Below are 20,110 nucleotides of genomic sequence, written 5' to 3'. Positions count from 1 at the left end.
CTCAGGGAACATTGGTTATATTCATAACCTCCAGTTCCCTTTCGGTCAGTACACTCAGTACAACACATTAGTATGGGGACCTACCCTCACGCCCCAAAAATGCAAATGCAGAAAAAGCTTTGACAACAAAGTCCTGACAAGTGGGAGGGTGCTCATCTCTTCTGTGCTGAAAGGACAGCCTGTGTGACGTCACAAGTTGTTACATCCAAACTGTAGAATTTTATGAATGTATGAGGAGATGCCCAGTTGGCGGCCGAGCATATGTCTGCCACTGGGATTCCTTTAAATAGTGCCCATGAAGTGGCCATACCTCTGGTTGAGTGCGCATGCACGCTGCTGGGTGCATGTTTACCCTTACTGATATAGGCTCGAGAAATAGCCTCTACAACCCAGTGAGAGAGGCGTTGTTTAGACAGAGCTTTTCCTGCCACGGGGTTAGCAAAACACACAAACAGCTGATCAGTTTTGCACCAGCTTTTTGTCCGTTCAATATAAACGCGCAGTGCGCGCACAGGGCAGAGCGTTCATGCGCCTCTGCTCTGCAGTTAACACAGGCGGCGGTGGGAAAGCCGACAGTTCAAAAGAAAGGCTCTTATATGATAAAGATGGCACTTTAGAGACGTAGGCCGGGTTGGGGCGTAACGTCACCTTGGAACCATCATATGCAAATTGGGTACACAAACGGTAAACCGAAAGCGCGTGGATGTCACTCACACGTTTTGCTGAGCACAGAGCCAGAAGAAGAGCTGTTTTATAGGACAACGTTCATATTGATCTGCTCTAATGGTTCGAAAGGAGAATCACATAGCACATCTAAAACCAGCAACAGGTCCCACTGTGGTGCCAGTGTTCTGCGCGGTGGCCTTTTACGCAGCGCCCCTTTCATGAACCGAATCACGAGAGGATGGGAGCCAGGTGATTTTCCTTCCCATCCATTATGACAAGCAGAAATAGCAGATAAATAGACTTTGATTGTAGAAAAAGAGCGACCTTTCTCTAACAAGTCCTGTAAGAATGTAAGAACATCTGTTATGGTGCTGAGGAAAGAAACAATGTTTCTCTCTTGACACCAGGCATCGAAAATACGCCATTTAAGTGTGTATAAGGTCTGTGTGGAGCCTGCTCTAGCACACTGGATAGTGTCCACCACATTACTAGGAAGACCAGAGGCTATTAATTTCTCCCTCTCAGGGGCCAGACCCACAGGTTCCAGATTTCTGGGTGGGGATGCCAAATTTGGCCGTGAGCCTGACTTAAGAGATCTTTGCGCACAGGAAGGTGCCATGGTTCTCCTTCCAGCAGTGACATTATTTCTGCAAACCAGACTTTCTTGGTCCATCTGGGAGCTACTAAGATCAGAGTGAAAGCCTCTTTGCGCATGCGGTCCAGAGTGGGCTGTATTAGCGCCACCGGTGGAAATGCGTAAAGGCGTTTTGCTGGCCAGCTGTGTGCCAGCGCGTCTGCTCCGAGAGGCGCGCTCACGTCCCGTATGGAGAAAAACATAGGACAGTGCGCGTTTTCTCTGGAGGCGAACAGATCTACGTCGGCCGTGCCGAAGCGATCCCAAATCTGTTGCACCACCTCCGGGTGAAGGCGCCATTCTCTCGCCAGTGGGACACCTCTGGAGAGCGCGTCCGCTCCGTGATTCAGCACTCCCGGGACGTGAGTTGCTCTGAGTGACAACAGACGTGTGCTGCACCATAGTAACAGCTTGTATGTCAGGCGGAGGAGGGGCAGTGAACGTGTGCCTCCTTGTCTGTTTATGTGAGCAACTACACAGCTGTTGTCGCTGCACACCAACACATGTTGATGTGGAATCAGCCCCATTTTGCTGAAATGTTTTAAAGAGAGAAAAACTGCCCTCATCTCCAACTGATTTATATGTAATTGGCTCTGTTTCTGAGACCAAACACCGCTGGTGTGTCTGTTTTTGCATATTCCTCCCCAGCCGAACTTTGACACGTCTGTTGTGACTAACACACGAGATAAAACCCGACCCAGGGGAACCCCTCTGTTGAGAAATGCTGTGTTTCTCCAAGGCATGAGCGCCCGCAGGCAGGATGGAGAGATCCTCACCCGATTTTGCTGCGGGGGGGCTTGGTTCTGTTTCATGTGGACCCAGCGTTGAAACCTCCTCATCTGTAGCAGACCGAGCGGGACTGCTGATATCATAGAGGCCATAAATCCTAAGAGGCGCTGGCAGTGCTTGATCGTTAACACACGATCGCGCTGAAAAAGAGCTAAACACTGATGGAATGCTGTTATCCTCCACTGGGATAACCATGCGTAATTTCTTACAGAATCCAGCTCGAGACCCAGATAACAGATCTTCTGACTGGGGACCAGCTGACTTTTCTCTCTGTTTATCACAAAACCCAGAGACTGCAGGAGTGACATCAGCAGAGCTGTGTGAGCTCTGGCTTGATGGGGTGAGTCCGCTAAAATTAATAAATCGTCCGGGTAGTCTAGTGTTCGGACTCCTTGACTCCTGATCGGTGTCAATGCTGCCTCGAGGCATTTTGTAAATACTCGAGGAGCCAGAGACAGTCCGAATGGCAGGACCTGATATTCGTACGCCGTATTCTCAAATGCAAAACGCAGAAACTTTCTGTGTTTTGGTAGGATTGATATGTGAAAGTAAGCGTCTTTTAAATCGACTGACGTGAACCAATCCCCTGGACGCACAGATTGCATTACTTGGCGCAGAGTCAGCATTCTGAACTTGAATGATCTCAGTCTCCTGTTTAACCGTCTCAGATCCAATATTGGACGGAGACCTTTGTCCTTTTTCGGAATTACAAAATAGCGACTGTAAAAACCGCTGTTTGTGTCCTGAGGGGGAACAATTCTTATTGCCCCTTTTTCTAGGAGTGAACAAATCTCCTTTTTCAGGGTTGAAGCGAGATCTGGCTGTATTTTTGACATTACAGTCCCTCTGAACGGTAGAGGAGGCTTGCTGAATTGCAATTTGTAACCTCGGACTACAGTTCCCATGATCCATTGCGATGGAGCGCATGCGCGCCATGCTCTCCCGTTTGAAGAGAGCCTGAACGGCATGTTTGTTTGTGGGCTCGCTACGCCCTCTGCTGGACACAGATTTAAACGAGGAGGAGAGTTTAACTCCGTCAGCCGGAGCTCCGTCTCCTTTATGTTTGAAGTTTGGTTTGTGAAAAAAGGGACGACATCGCCCTTTATTTCTGAATCTTGAGACAAAACAGTGTGAACACAACATGCTTTTATTAATGTTGGTGCTTGATGATGACATTTTTTCTTCATTGCACAAACAGAGGGATGACAAATATGAGCCCCTAAACATTTTTGTCCGCTTAATCTGGGTTTTTTTAACTCCGTCGCAGACTGAATCTGAGAGGCTCTCCGTTTTCCCTGTGGGTGGAGAGGCTCTGATTGTTCTGAAAACAGCTGCAGAGCTAGGCTGACTGCTGTTTCCTCTCCCTCACTGCTGATGAAGATTTTGACGCCTTCGTTTGTCTCGGGACAAAACGGTGTTTGGACCATGCTTGTTGTCTAGGTGGTGGACGTCCTCGCTGATCAGCAGGGAACGTCCCCCGCAGTTCGGTCTCCAGTCAAGGTCTCTTATGTGCAGGGCGACGAGGAAGAGAATGTTGTCGCAGAGGCGTGCTCCTGTGGCCGCTGGGGTCCCTGGGCTGGGAGTAATGACGTCTCGGCATGCCCAGCCGCAGAGCCTCCTCCCGCTTCCTTCTTTGATCGCAGCGGTTCTGGATCTTTTCCAAAGCTTCTCCAAACAGTCCTGAGGGTTCGACGGCCTGCTGGAGAAAAACGGAGCGCTGGCTTTCTGGCAGCTCGGCGAGAGTGAGCCACAAGTGTCGCTGAGCGACAACCGCTTCCGCCATGCTTTTTCCCAGGGCAATAGTTACGGTGCCCGACAGCCGGAGGATAAAATCTGCTGTCCTGCGGACCTCGTCCAGCGGTTCTGCGACGTTCCTCCTTGATTGTAAAGCTTCCTGCAGCTCCTGCAGCTTTTCAGCCTGATACGCCTGCAGCATCGAGGCCGTATTGAGTGCACGTGCAGTGAGACCCTGCGCGCGGTAGATTTTTTTCCAGCTGTGTTGCTGAGGACCGGCACCATTTGCTGGGGAGCGTGGGTTTGCCGGCTGATGTGTTCGCTTTGGGTGCCAAGTGGGCCGCCAGTTTTTCATCCATGGGTGGGATGTGTGACAGACCAGCTGGCTCCATGTTCTCCAAGTCCAAAAACTGAGAGAAAGGCAGGGATAACGGAGCCTTAGGGGACGCCCAGGACCATGTGAGTTCCGTTAAAAAATCTGGAAACACAGGTAATTTGTGCCTCACCTAGGTCTTTTGTCTTGGGAGAAAATAATTACCAGCAAGTCTTGTCTGGAGCTGTCGAGGTGGGGGAGCGGGCCAAGGCACCTTAAGAGACTCGGCCGCTCTGCAGCACAGCTCAAACAGGGCTGGCGTGGATCCATCCGCTTCAACAGGTGCCACCGCGGTTTCTTGTGAAAACTCCTCTGCTTCCTCATCCGCACCTGCTTCATCCTCAGAGAGGCCACCTGAGGCTGTCAGAGAGATCTCGTCCACCAGCAACAAGTCCTGCATGTCGAACTTGACCAGGTTTTCATCTGTGTCATCCATGGGAAGCAGCCCATACATCTGCTCACCCCAAGACAATGCCGTGGTGCTGTCCTCCATCTCATCAGACTCCAGCTCTGTGGTTGGTCTGAGAGCCTCAGACAACAGCGGGTCTCTTGCTGCGGTTGAATTTCCTAACGTTTTTGTCAGGAATTCCATGCGCTTCTCCAGGGTCGATTTTCGGAGTCGCTACAATGCGCACATGACTCCGGGTTAGCAAGTTCCGCCTTAGCATGCAACATGCCGAGACACACCGGGCAAGCTTCGTGGGTGTCTGCTTCCAAAAGAAAAAATCCACATGCGCTTGGACGCGGACGTGAACCTGGGCTTCTCGCCTTGCTAGCTATGCTAGAGGCTTTGATTTTTCTCTTGCTCTTTTCCGGCGCCATGTTAGCAACAGAGAAGGAGAGTAAACTTCTACCGGTTAGCAAGCTAAACAGGCAGAAAGTTAGCTGTGCTGTTCTAGACTTTTCCTCCTTAGCTGTAAGGCTAAACGGGGAAGAGTGGCCCAGACCCGTTAGCAAGCTAAACAGGCTAGAAAAAACAGCAAGCAGAAAAGGTGATCGTTAGCTGGGCTAAACGGGCAGTAAGCAGGATCAGACCCTTGTAGTGACGCCCTAGGTAGGGAGCGAGCTCACCTCCAGTCGGGCAGTTGAGTCACGTACAGGGGACCTGCAATCAGGTTAAAGCGAGGTGAAGTGCAAAAAGATTAGGGAAATGAGAACTGGCTGCATATTTATAGGCCAGGAGGGCGGGGCCTCCTGTATATGCAGCAGTGTCATTTGCCTTGACAGGCGTGTTGAAAGAAACTTCTTCAGGTTGGTCTCGCGAGGGCGCAATCCCCATACTAATGTGTTGTACCGAGTGTACCGACCGAAAGGGAACCACTTATGAGCCACTGAAAAGAGATCCAGGAAGTGGCAACAAGAAGAAGTTGATAGATTGCCTGAAAATTTGGAGCAGGACAAGGCTATTGATCGTATTCTGTACCACAGACTGTACCAAGGGGAGGCCACACCTAGTCTGTATGGTTTACATAAAATTAACAAACAAGGAATACCTTTAAGACCAATTGACAGCCAGTGGTGGAGAAAGTACTCAAACACTGTACTTAAGTAAAAGTACAAATAAACAGACAAAAATGTACTCTAGTAAAAGTAGAAGTACCACATTAACATTTTTACTTAAGTAAAGGTAAAAAAGTACTTGCTTTTAAAATACTTAAAGTATTAAAAGTAAAAGTACTTCCTAATTACATAATGCAACGGTCTATGTATCTTTAAGTCTGCCTACCGTATGTATATTTTCTGTAATACATTAATAGTGTTGAGCCATTTTAATGAACAATGCTGTAGATAATACGTTTTTATTGTGTTTACTCTGTGACACAGTTCACACTTGGACTTGTGATTCTGTGTGTCAGAATTTCAGGGATGACATGCAGAGTTAAATGCCATTAAGCAAAATAAGAAAGAGGAATGATTTTACCTTTGAAAGTTTTTATTGAACACAAAGCAAAACCACAAAACCAATGTGTCATTTTAACTGCAGTAAACACATTTAAGTAAAAGTTGTCTGCCTGAACAAAAGAAGCATTAGACACAACTAACAAAGGAATAGGCTCTGATCATTTCCACTGATATTTCAACTCCAGTTTGTCATCAACTCTAGTTAAAATACTGTCTATTCAACCTTGTAATGGGTCAATATTGAACAATATTTTAACTTCCTGACACCATTTTTAAAACTTGGACCTGAATGTCGAACCATTTGGAGACATCTCTTGTCTCCTAACATCCCATGAACTGACACATTTTAATATTGCAGCAATCATTTCTTGTTCAAGTTCACAAGAAGTTGGTTTTCAAAGATTTTTGAGTTCAATCTGGCTCTTTTGGGATAGACAAGCTGTCCTGTTGTACTAAGCAGTCTTTCAATAAGGCCATGGGTGGCACATATCTTCTGGCTGACTCTCTTGCGGTGGAATACATTTTGAGTGGGTTATCGGTGCTGCGGGTGCACCCAGCTCAGTGACATATATACTAGAATATATGTCATTGGCCCAGCTCTTCTTGAAGGCGAGCCTAACGTTACCTGCACACTTTGCAGTGATTCAATGGACCAACTCCCCTCTCACCGTTGGTTACTTTCAAAGTAACAAACAAATCAAAAAGCTGCAACATGAATGTAACTTGTAATGCAACGCATTATAGAAATGTAGTGTAGTAGAAAGTACAGATACTTGATGTAAAATGTAGAGGAGTAAAAGTATAAAGTATCCACATTTAACTCTACTTAAGTAAAGTACAGATACATGAAAAATGTACTTAAGTACAGTAACAAAGTATTTGTACTTAGTTACATCCCACCACTGTTGACAGCATGAATAACTCTGTCACGTACAATGTTTGCACATATCTGGCGTCTGTACTCATCCTTTTAGTTGGCAGCTCAGAACACCACATACAGAACACCATGGACTTTGTGGATAAGGTGAGGGATGTCATCATGGAGACTGATGAAACAATGGTCTCTTTTGATGTCACATCACTCTTTACGTGCATTCCTGTTGATGATGCAGTAGAAGTGGTCAGTTTAAGATTAAAATCAGATACCACTCTGAGCAGCAGGACCACGCTTTCCACAGAGCAACTGTGTCAACTCTTGAAACTGTGCCTACAGTCAACCTACTTCACATATGGGGAGCAATATTATAGGCAGAAACATGGGTGTGCTATGGGGTCTCCAGTTTCTCCTATTGTGGCCAACCTGTACATGGAGGAGGTAGAAAAGAGCCTTGACGTCCTTTTCCAGGACAACACCAAGTCATTGGTTCAGGTTTGTTGATGACACCTGGGTTAAAATTAAGTATCAGGAAGTCCAATATTTCACTGATCACATCAGCTCTGTGGATAAATATATCAAGTTCACATGAGAAGATGTAAAAAATTGGCAGGCTGGCTTTCTTGGACTGTGAGGTCTCAGTCTCTGATAGAGGACATTTGCAAACATTTCAGATCATTTCATGATCAGTCTTACATTGGGGAAACTAAACAAATGTATACCATGTGTACCACAAACCCACCCACACAGACCAGTATTTGCAGTTTGACTCCCATCAGCCTTTGGAGCACAAGCTAGGAGTCATCAGGACTCTGTACCACAGAGCAGACAGTGTCCCCACTAACTCAGGAGCCAGGCAGAAGGAGAAATCCCACACAAGACAGGCTCTAGAGTAATGTAGATATCATAACTGGGCATTCCTGAAAGCAGAGAAGAAACCCAAACAGGGCTCCAGCCAGCCATCAGGTGAAAAGGAGGAACCCAGACCCAGACCAGTGGTCATTCCATATGTTGCGGGAGTATCAGAGAAACTAAGACGTTTATTTTCTAAACATAACGTCCCAGTGGCTTTTAAACCCCAAAATACATTACGGCAAAGACTGGTTCATCCCAAAGATCCAGTCCCCCGGCACAAACAAGAGTAATGTTGTGTATGCTGTTCAGTGTCCAGTCCCCCGGCACAAACAAGAGTAATGTTGTGTATGCTGTTCAGTGTCAGGAGGGCTGTGATCAGTCTTACATCAGGGAAACAAAACAGCCACTGGCCAAAAGGATGGCCCAGCACAGAAGAGCAACACCATCAGGCCAGGACTCTGCGGTCTACACTCATCTCCAGGCCAGCGGTCACTTTTTCAGGGATGAAGATGTGCACATCCTGGATAGAGAGGAACGATGGTTTGAGAGAGGAGTAAAGGAGGACATCTTTGTGAAAAGAAATTGTCCATCGTTAAACAGGGGTGGAGGCCTACGTGTTCAATTGTCCCCCTCTTACAATGCTGTGATTGCTAGTATCACTCAGCCCTCTGTGAATAGTAAACAGACATCAGGTGCTAATGATCCATTGTTAGGCTGATGGTCCTTCTTGAGCATGTGATCAGCTGGTTTTGGTTGTCAGCAGCAAAACTGGTTGATCCACTCTGAGAAGGTGCTATTTAAGAGACTGAGCTGAATACAGCACTTCAGACTGAGGAAGTCTCTCGGATGAGAGACGAAACGTTTCTACATTTTTTTTGTTGTTGTTTTGCTTTGTTTTGTTTTTTTGAATGTCCAGAGGACCAGATTTAACTTTTTTAGATCTAGACACATAGTTAGTTTCTGTTTAATGTGCTCTTCTTTGGCCTTCAAGGCCTCAATAGTAAAATTGGGCTGTCTCACCCGTTCATTCAGCAGCTGGGTCTGTGCCTTCTGAAGGATCTTGCTTGCCCGGTGCCCGCTGACCGATGATTTTAGTTCCAGGCTACAGTCCAAGAAAGCCTGTGAGGTCTCAGTCTTTGATAGAGGACATTTGCAAACCGAGGTGTACCGCAAACCCACCCACACAGACCAGTATTTGCAGTTTGACTCCCTTCACCCTTTGGAGCCCAAGTTAGGAGTCATCAGGACTCTGTATCACAGAGCAGACAGCATTCCCACTAACTCGGGAGCCAGGCAGAAGGAGAAATCCTACACAAAACAGGCTCTAGAGCAATGTGGATATATTAACTGGGCCTTCCTGAAAGCAGAGAAGAAACCCAAACAGGACTCCAGTCAGCCATCAGGTGAAAAGGAGGAACCCAGACCCAGACCAGTGGTCATTCCGTATGTTGAGGGAGTATCAGAGAAACTGAGACGTTTATTTTCTAAACATAACGTCCCAGTGGCTTTTAAACCCCAAAATACATTACGGCAAAGACTGGTTCATCCCAAAGATCCAGTCCCCCGGCACAAACAGAGTAATATTGTGTATGCTGTTCAGTGTCAGGAGAGCTGTGATCAGTCTTACATCGGGGAAACTAAACAGCCACTGGCCAAAAGGATGGCCCAGCACAGAAGATCAACATCATCAGGCCAGGATTCTGCGGTCTACACTCATCTCCAGGCCAGTGGTCACTCTTTCAAGGATGAAGATGTTCACCTCCTGGACAGACAGGAACGAGGTTTGAGAGAGGAGTAAAGGAGGCCATCTTTTTGAAAAGAAATCGTCCATCATTAAACAGGGGTGGAGGCCTCCGGGTTCAACTGTCCCCCTCTTATAATGCTGTGATTGCTAGTATCACTCAGCCCCCTGTGAATAATAAACAGCCATCAGTGTGCTAATGATCCATTGTTAGGCTGATGGTCCTTCTTGACCATGTGATCAGCTGGTTTTGGTTGTCAGCAGCAAACTGGTTGATCCACTCTGAGAAGGTGCTATTTAAGAGACTGAGCTGAAAACAGCACCTCAGACTGAGGAAGTCTCTTGGATGAGAGAAGAAACGTTTCTATATATATTTTTTTTTTGAATGTCCAGAGGACCAGATTGAACTTTTTTGGATTTTTCTACCTGGATTATTGAGCATGCATCAGGATATATAGTGACTACTAATAAAAATAATTTTCTTATTGATCACTTATTATCGTATGGAAAACCAATGAAACAGGTGACTGCATTTAGGTGTCTGGTTAGATAATAAGTATACATGGCAGGATCATTTGAAACAGACTGAAACAAAATGTAAGAAAGTAATTAATTTACTTAAAGCAATAGCTGGAAATAATTGGGGTGCTGAAAAATCTTCTCTACTGAAGCTATATAGAGCACTAATGAGATCTACAATTGATTATGGAAGTATAGTCTATGGAGCTGCAACAACAACTAAACTGAATAGTTTGGATAGACTACAATCCAGAGCCCTACGGATATGCATAGGAGCAATTAAAACCACTTCCATTAAAGCTATTCTGATAGAATCAGGTGAAACTCCATTGGAAATAAGAAGAATTAAATTGTCATTATCTTATTGGACTAAACTCAAAAGAAAGGATGAAATAAACCCAGCAGCAATGACTATCCAGGACTGTTGGGAATGCAACACATTTCACAGAAGAGGATTTGGATGGAAAATAAACAAACTTGCTGAAACATATGGACTACAAAATATAGACTTTGCTCGGAGTAACCCGATAAGTATTACTCCACCCTGGCTGTTTCCTGAAAGTAATGTAGACATAAAATTGCTTGAATGGAAACGAGAACGTAACGGTACAGACATAGGAAGAAAATCCAGTAAATATATTAAAGAAACGTACTATAATTATCTACATGTATTTACTGATGGATCTAGAAACACAAAAGGAAGAGTGGGAATAGGGGGTCTTCGTTCCAGAATTCGAAATAAGTATAGTCAAGAGAATTTCAGATCAATTATCAGTATATACAGCAGAGATGATGGCGGTTATTTTTAGTTTACAATGGATTGAAGAAGTCAGACCTGATAGAATAGCAATTTTCACAGACTCAATACGAGTTTTAGACAGTATTCAAGCATATGGTGACAGTAGGAAGGATCTCATGTTAGAAATTCAACATTCTTTGTTTAGATTGTAAAGAGGAGGTATAGATGTGCAATTTTGTTGGGTTCCTGCACATGTAGGGGTAGAAGGAAATGAACGGGCAGACAAGCTTGCCAAATCAGCGCTTACCAGAGAATCAATAACTCAGATTTCATATGGGAAAGGAGAGGGTAAGTCAATGATTAAAAAACAAGGGATGGAGGACTGGCAAAGGAGTTGGGATGAAGATAGTAAAGGAAGAAGACACTACAGAATACAGAAATCAGTTACAATGCAGAATATTAGAGACAAACAAAGGAGAAATGACATAATCTTTGTGAGATTAAGGGTGGGTCATACTTTTCTCAATGACAACATGTATATGATGGGGAAAAGGACTGATAATAAATGTAAAGAATGTGGGGAAATAGAAAATGTTGACCATGTATTAATGAAATGTTTTAAATATTATGAGGAAAGGGATAAACTGAAAAGAAAAGTTGAAGAGGTAGGAAGAGTATGGAATTTGGAAGGATTATTAGGGAATGAAGGGGATAAAGACAAGATAAGGGATGTACGGAAAAAACTGATTATTTACTTAAAAAACATCAATATTATAGGTAGGATTTAGGGAAAGTGGCCTGGAATTGCACACTCATGCTCAGTAGGTGGCGGTATGCACCTAATAGTTGCTTGCAATCCGCCAATAAATTAAACGAAGAAAAAGAAGTGGTTTGAGCTCTTTATCATAGCATTTTCACACAAAGCTTTTAATAAAAAAAAATTACAAATCATTAAATAAGTCCTCAGCGTCTTTTTGCAAAGAAAAACAACTTTTTACATGAAGGCACAGCTTCAACCATGAATTTTGGAGCTTTGACGAGACAGAGGTTTTTCCTGAGGTCAGCCTGTTAGCTTAGCTTGTAGCTTAGCTTCTCAGCTTAGCTGCTTTTAACAATCAAAAAATGCGATTTTGGATCGTTAAAATTGATTTTTTTTAAATGAGAGAAAAAAGAAAGGGAGGGGTTAGTGAAGAGTACCAGAGTTGAGCCTTTTGTCATCCAGTGTCTTCAGTAGAAAGAGACACAAAGAAACAATAAAGCTGATAAATGAAAATGAGGTTGATCATTTATATTTATCATGTGATTAATTGATTTATTGTTTATTGCAACAGGCCTATGTATAAGTACAGTCCATTTACCGGCTTGTGTTGAGATCTTGTGAAAACACAGTGTGTAACTTGCAGCTCTGATAGAAGCATTTAGAAACACTAACTGGTTTGAAACAATCTTTATTTGTTTGCAGATATAATGACACAACCCCGTGATCTGTGGAAATACATTTTTCTCTGCACTTTGATTCTATCCAGAAACTCAGAATCCAACAAAGGGAAGATCAACTATTTACTGGTTGAAAATAATGTAACATAATGACCTTTCTCTGAGTTGGCTTTCTATGAAAAACCAAACAGGTTGCTAATTAGAACCAGTTTAGATCCAGAACAGAAATCAAATGAGTGAAGGCTCCCTGACTGGAGTGTAAGTGACTAAACTTCAGTAATTCTAGTTTTGTGTGGCTCACCTGAAAGCCTCGATGATGTAGGAGGTGACAGCTGCTCCACCTTCATGAGCGTTGGGTTGCCAGGTCAGAGAGACGCTGTTCTTCGAGACATCTGTGACAATAGGTTTGTGTGGTGGACCTGGCAGCTGAAAGGGTTCTGTGGCCTGAGCAACAAACGGGTCAGTGCTCTCTGAATGTGAAGGACATAAAGAAAACACAATAAGCTCTTCAATTGTATTAATATGTATTGTGCTTTCTTTAAGTAAGTCTTAAAGTTGCTCCAGACTCTTTAGGTCAAACTGTAGAAATCATTATGAACATCATCTCATGATATTATGAGATATTGGGAAATGTTTTGGCTCTCAGACTTTGGGGAGGATACTTTACTAATGACACAAATTTATCTTAACATCTGTAAAACTAGTTGTGGTATAAGGTCAGCTGACTGTGGCAGTCATCTTTAATTCTGTTGGTTGTAAAAGTTAACCAGTAATAGGTGTACAGCCAATAATCATTTTCTAAATGTTTCATTAAATTACATCTAGGAGTTCATGGAATTTTTTTCACACAAAAATAGTTGACTCTAGTAGTTAAAGGCAAAATTATGTTTGTTTTGTTCAAAAACCAACATGGCACCTGCAGGCATGTGGAATTTGAATGCTGTTTTGGTGGTTGACAGTTCTATTCCTGATATCTAGGCCGATTTCTTTTTATTTTGATATTGCACAAGAAACAATGTGTTTTAAAGGCATCCACAGGTATGCTACCAATTCTTTCAAATGTTGTCCATAAACTTGTCAACAGCTTCCTAAGTCACATCATCATCATCTGGGCTTTGACAAGTTGTTTAAAGGCACAGTAATCTTAACATATGTAAACTTGTGACTTTGAAGGGAAAAAAATCTCTCGTTATTCAGACATTTAACAGACAGAAATAATTTTAGGAATCCTAACAGACATAATAAAGATGGATGGATGGATGGATGATGGAAGAATGGATGGATGAATGGATAATGGATGGCTGGATGGATGATGGAAGGATGGATGGATGGCTAGATGGATGGATGATGGATTGGTTGGGTGGATGGATGATGGATGGATGGTTGGATGGATGGATGGATGGATGGATGATGGATAATGATGGATGGATGATGGCTGGATGGATGGCTAGATGATGGCTGGATGGATGGCTGGATGGATGATGGATATATGGATGGATGGATGATGGATGGATGGCTGGATGGATTGGTTGGATTGATGGATGGATGGAAGGATGATGGCTATATGGATGAATGGATGATGGTTGTATGGATTGGTTGGATGGAGGGATGGATGATGATTGGATGGATGATAGATGGATGGATTGGTTGGATGGATTGGTTGGATGGATGATGGATGGATGATGGATGGATGATAATGGATGGATGGGTGGATGTAGGTGGACGATGATGGATGGATGGATGATAGATGAATTAGTTGGATGGATGGATGAATGATGATGATGGATGGTTGATGGATGGAAGGTTGGATGATGGATGGATGAATGATGATGGATAGATGGATGGTGGATGGATGGATGGATGGATGGATTGGTTGATGTTTTCTTCTTCTTCTTCTAGTATTGTTTTATGGCGGTTGGCATACCAACTGTTAGGTGCATTACCGCCACCTACTGAGCTGGAGTGTGAGCAGGAGATATACATGCAAAATAAATAAATAAATAAATAAAAATAAATAAATAAATAAATAAATAAAAATAAATAAATAAATTAATTAATTAATTAATAAAAAAAAATATTCTGTGAAATTACTTAACCTTGATACTTCATCTAAATTCTATCTATAAAATTTGTTTGTTTCAAGAAAATAATAATTTGATTTTTGACTTTATTATCATCACTACTAAAAATGTTATTCATTGTAAATTTTATATTCATTTTATCCATTTCTTTTTGGAAACTTCTTCTTTCGAATTCATATCCAGTACATTCCATAAAAACATGTTGTACTGTTTCAGGGAGATTACATTTGTCGCATTGTCCCGTTGCATGTTTTCCTATTACTTTAAGTGATTTATTGAGACCTGTATGTCCTATTCTGATACGGGTCATTATTGTTTCTAGTTTCTTATTCCTTCCTGCTTTCTTTGTACATCCTACCTTTTTCTGAATGTTATATAAATGTCGTCCTGTATCGTTTATGTCCCAATTTTCCTGCCAGACCTTCCCAACATATCTATTTATTATCATTTTACATTCAGCTTTACTTAATGGAATTTTATAGTTTATATTTTTAGATTTTAACGCCTGTTTTGTAAGAATATCTGCACCTTCATTGCCTTCCACTCCCACATGTGCTGGGATCCAAACGAAATCTACTGATATTTCCCTCAAGTGAAGTTTATATAGAATGTGGTAAATTCTGTCAATTATATCTTGTCTTTCTGATTTGCTTGATTTGATGCTTAATAAGGCTGCCATACTATCAGATGCAATGACATATTTTTGATCTTTATATTTTTCAATCGATTCTAATCCCATGATTATTGCTAATAATTCTGCTGTATAGACTGACAAGTTATTTGTTGTTCTTTTCTTCATCTCTATATTGTGGCTTGGGATGTATACTGCTGCTCCTGTTAGTCCTGATTCTGGATCTTTTGATCCATCTGTAAGTACTATAAGTTTATCCATATATTGTTTATGAAAAAATTGATGCACTAAGAAGTTTCCTGACATATTTTTCCCTTTATTTTTTATTAGTTTATGCAACGATAAATCGACAGAAGGATAAATATATAACCAGTGAGGAATACACGAGTGATTAACTGTTGGACTCAAGTCTATTTCATGTAACCCTGCATGTTGGGCTTTTATATTACCTATCCAGCCAAAACTATAAATATTTGTTTTTTGATGTTCCCAACATTCTTGCAATACACTATTTACTGGGTGCGTTTGGTCATGTCCTTTAATATTAATCCAGTACACTAACATTTGTTTTAATCTTCTTATTCGTAAAGGCATTTCCCCCATTTCAACTTGAAGAGCTGAAACTGGTGATGTTCTAAATGCTCCACTGCATATTCTAAGTGCTTTTGATTGTTCTATATCCAGAAGCTTCAGATTAGTTTCTGCTGCTGCCCAATAGCTGATGCTGCCATAGTCCATTGTGGATCTCATAAGTGATTGATATATATTTACTAATGCTTTTCTACTTGCTCCCCATTCCCTTCCTGTTAAACAACGCAATATATTATTGACATTTTTACATTTTATTTTTATTTTTTCTATATGTTGTTTCCATGTTAGTTTTTCATCGAATATCATGCCTAAAAATTTTATATCTTTAACCTGTTCAAGATTTTGACCATATAATTTTAAGGAGATAGATTTATGTTTTTTAGAAAAGCAGATAACCTGAGATTTTGTTGTTGAAAGTTTAAAACCCCATTTATTGGACCATATTTCCACTTCATTGATTGCCTTTTGCATTTTATTCTTAATATATTCTAGATTACGACCACAAATCCATAAAGCTCCATCATCCGCAAATAAAGATTTACCAATTCCAGGATCTACTTTTTCAAATATATCGTTGATCATTATCAAGAATAATACTGGGCTACAAACACTACCTTGAGGAGTACCATTCTCCACACTACATTTATTCGAAAATTCCTTTCCCACTCGCACTTCTATCGTTCTTTCAAATAAAAAATTATTTATATAATTAAATAGCTTTCCTTTTACCCCAAGTCTTTCCAGTTTTATTAATAAACCTTCTTTCCAAACAGTATCATAAGCTTTTTCAATATCAAAAAAGACTGCAATTACTGATTCTTTATTAGCTTGTGCTTTCCTTATCTCAGATTCGAGGCATAACACAGAATCCATTGTATTTCTCCCTTTCCTAAATCCACTTTGATTTGGTGTTAAAAGTTGATTAAGTTCTAAATAACAATATAGCCTTTCAGTTATTATTTTTTCCATTGTTTTCCCCAATTGTGAGTTTAAAGCAATTGGTCTATAGTTTGAAGGATTTGAAGGATCTTTACCAGGTTTTAATATTGGTATTATGATTGAATTTTTCCATGTAGCTGGTATTTTACCACTGTCCCAAATTAAATTAAACAAAGTTAATATTGCTTTAGTAGACTTATCACCCATATGTTTTAACATATCATAACAAATATTATCTTTTCCAGGGGATGATTGTTTTGTATTACTAAGAGCTCTTTTAAATTCAAAGTTATAGGTAGGTCCATCTTCCCTTCATTGACTGGTTTTCTGTCAACTATATTTGGATGTTTTTTTAATATATTGTCCCTCAACTCCCTAACATTCTCTGAAATATTATCAGAACTATGTATTTTAACCAGTGTTTTAACTAATAATTCTGCTTTATCTAAATTGTTTATTGCAACAGTGTTTTCTTGTTTGATTATTGGGATTTCATATTTTTTAGTTATCCCATTCATCTTCCTTATCATCCCCCACACATCTGATAATTTTGTTTCTCTCCCTATGGTAGAGCAGTATTTTTGCCAGTATTCTCTCTTTGCCTTTCTTATTGTTCTCCTAACGATTGCTTGTTTCCTTTTATAACATATTAACTTTTCAACTGTATGCTGAACTTTAAGTTGTTTAAATCCTTTATTCCTTTCTTTAATAGCTTTTTTGCAGTCCTCATTCCACCATGGAACATTCTTTTTAATTCTACCTCCTGTACTTTTAGGTATTGTTTTATTTGCAGTCTGTATAATAAATGATGTTAATTTTCCATTAAATTCTTCAGCATCTCTAATACTTTCTTTAATAATTTCTCCACATTTTGCTTCTATCTGATCTTGAAAATGTATCCAGTTTGCTTTACTAAATTGCCACCTAGGTACTCGAAAAGGTTTTCCTTTAAGAACATCCATTCCTATTTGAATGATTATTGGATAATGGTCACTGCCAAGTGTTGTTTTGTTTATTACTTCCCACTGTGTAATTCCTGCAATGTTATTTGAGGTAAATGTTAAATCTATTGCTGTTTCTGTGTTCTTTGTGATATTATATCTTGTCCCTGTTCCATTATTTATGCACACCAGTCTGTTATCTTCAATGAATTCCTCTATGTTTCTACCATTTATGTCTGTGTGATCACTTCCCCAAAGATTACTGTGAGCATTGAAATCTCCACACCATACAACTTTCCCCTGCTCCTGTCCTCGTACTATATTCAATGTTTCAGTTTTTAATTCTTTACACGGATTATAATAATTAATAATGATTATTTTGTCCTTACCTGTCCATATTTTAATAGTAATGTATTCATGATCTTTCCCTATATTGATTATACTGTAACCTATATTATTTTGTACAAATGTCATTATTCCTCCACCCCTTCCATTATGTCTATCTCTTCTGATTGCAGTGTATCCATGTAAAACAAAATCTAACTCTGGTTTTAACCAGGTTTCTTGAATACAGATAATATGAGGTTTCTCTTGTAGTTGTGATATGTAATGTTTAAAATCTTGTCCATTTGATATAAGACTTCTTGCGTTCCATTGAAATATTTTCATGATCATGTAGAAGTACCACCTTCTGACTGCACTGGTGTTACTCCTTTGCCTATCATATTTTCTACTGCTTCCCAACCAAGGTCTTTCACATCTAGATATTTTTCTGCAGCCCTCACGATAATTTTAATCTTTTCAGTTTTCTTTACTGTTTGAGCTGAACAATTAATCACTTCCACCATAAACAGTACAAAATCCTTTTTGTTCACTATCATTGAATCATTAGCTATTTTAGAGCATCCATCACACGCCTTTGGTTTAATGTTTGGTGTTACAGTTGGTTTTGGTCTCTCTGCTTGATTTGGGATTCTTTTCACGGCTTCAGCGTAAGTAATCCCTTGAGCTAGTTTAACTTTTTGGATCTCCTCTGCTCTTTTACTGACTTGACATCCACGGTAAGCAGCAGTGTGTTCTCCCCCACAGTTACAACATTTAATTTTTGCTTCTTTTTCACATTTCCCATATTCATGTTCACCCGCACATCTTCCACATCGTTGTTTTCCTTTACAGATTGCTGCTACGTGTCCAAATTTAAAACACCTTAATGGAGGAGGAATGTATTGTTTTACATCATAGCTCATATAACCTATGAAAATTTTACTTGGCAAACACTCTCCTTCAAATGTGATCAAGACTGATAAGCTATCACATCTTTCTCCATTTCTTGTTGTTTTCAGACGTTTAATTTCTCTCACTTTTGCTCCACGTATATTTTCTAGTATTTCTTCATTGGAGATTTTTAAAGGGACTCCACTAATGACTCCTCTACTCATTTTTTTGTTTTCAACAGAACTGCACTGAACTTTCTTCCCTTCCATTTTGTTAATCTTAATGGCCTTTCTTTGTTGAATGCTGTCTCTGCAGTGAACAAGAAGTGCACCACTTCGCAAAACCTTAGCACTTCGGACTTCACCTATTAGTTTGTTTATTAATTTGGTTAGTTGAATTGGGTTCCACTCACCAAAAGATTCTCCCTCTTGATTTAATTTAATAATAACTTTATACTCATCTTTTTGTTTCTCAGTTACTATTTCATTTTCCTCATCATTTTCTGGGTTTGACATATCTTCCGCTGATGTCTGCTTTTTCCGCTTTTTCCTGCTTTTTGGAGCGGCTACCTTACTCCAATCTTCTACATTTCTACCACTATCTTCTTCCATTTCTTCAGACTCACTTCCTGATCCAAAATTACCCTCTGTAACCTCCTGCTCATTCACAGCCCAGTCGCTGCCAACCGCCTTACCAGATCGCTGACTCATCTTGCTCATCTCCCCCTTGGTTGATGTTTTGATATGTTGATGGCATTTTGTGTTTGAAGATGTGTCATTTGTGTGTAGCTAAATCACACAGGTGTGTTTTACCTTTGATTAAATCACACAGGTGTGCTGTACCTTTAATTAAATCCAACAGGTGTGTTGTACCGTCAATTAAATTACACAGGTGTGCTGTACCTTCGATTAAATCACACAGGTGTGTTGTACCTTTGATGATAAGCACTCCACTCCAACTCGTCTCTCCACTGGAGCTGGAAGCCAGGCAGGTGTAGACTCCAGAATCTGTTTCCTGGCAACAATTAAATAATGCATCATTAGCTTACTGTGCATGCATGTGTGTGTGTGTGTGTGTGGCCTTGTTTATGCTGCTTTGTGAGGCCCATTTTTCCAACTTATGCTGCATTGTGAGGACCAACTGCTCCTTATGGGGCCCAAAGCCCGGGCCCCATAAGAAGAAGTCCCGTTGGTGGGTTAGGGGCTAGGTTTAGGACTAAGGTGTGAATTGAGGATGTGTTAGGTTTAGGGTTAGGTATGTACTGGTAATGGTTAGGTTATGGATAAAGGTCATGGTTAGGCTATAGAAATGAATGAAAAATGAATGGAAGTCAATGCAAAGGCCCCATAAAGATAGCAAAACAAACCTGTGTGTGTGTGTGTGTGTGTGTGTGTGTGTGCGCGTGTGTGTGTGTGTGTGTGTGTGTGTGTGTGTGTGTGTGTGTGTGTG

The 20,110-nt window shown here is 41.0% G+C and overlaps 1 protein-coding gene across 1 annotated transcript in view; it reads right to left on the bottom strand.

Annotated features, from left to right (window-relative positions):
* The window catches only part of robo3 (roundabout, axon guidance receptor, homolog 3 (Drosophila)), a gene marked incomplete in the record, with an annotated part of 256,141 nt that overhangs the window by 13,332 nt on the left and 222,699 nt on the right, over positions 1–20,110 (bottom strand). Inside the window, 2 exon segments of the mRNA XM_037687648.1 lie at positions 12,565–12,733; positions 19,594–19,675. Of these exon segments, the coding sequence (XP_037543576.1) occupies positions 12,565–12,733; positions 19,594–19,675 (251 nt within the window).

The sequence above is a fragment of the Nematolebias whitei genome, chromosome 14, assembly GCF_014905685.2.
Source record: "Nematolebias whitei isolate Nwh7 chromosome 14, NemWhi1, whole genome shotgun sequence".
NCBI classification, from domain to species: Eukaryota; Metazoa; Chordata; class Actinopteri; order Cyprinodontiformes; family Rivulidae; genus Nematolebias; species Nematolebias whitei.
This window is presented reverse-complemented; position numbering and strand designations above follow the sequence as displayed.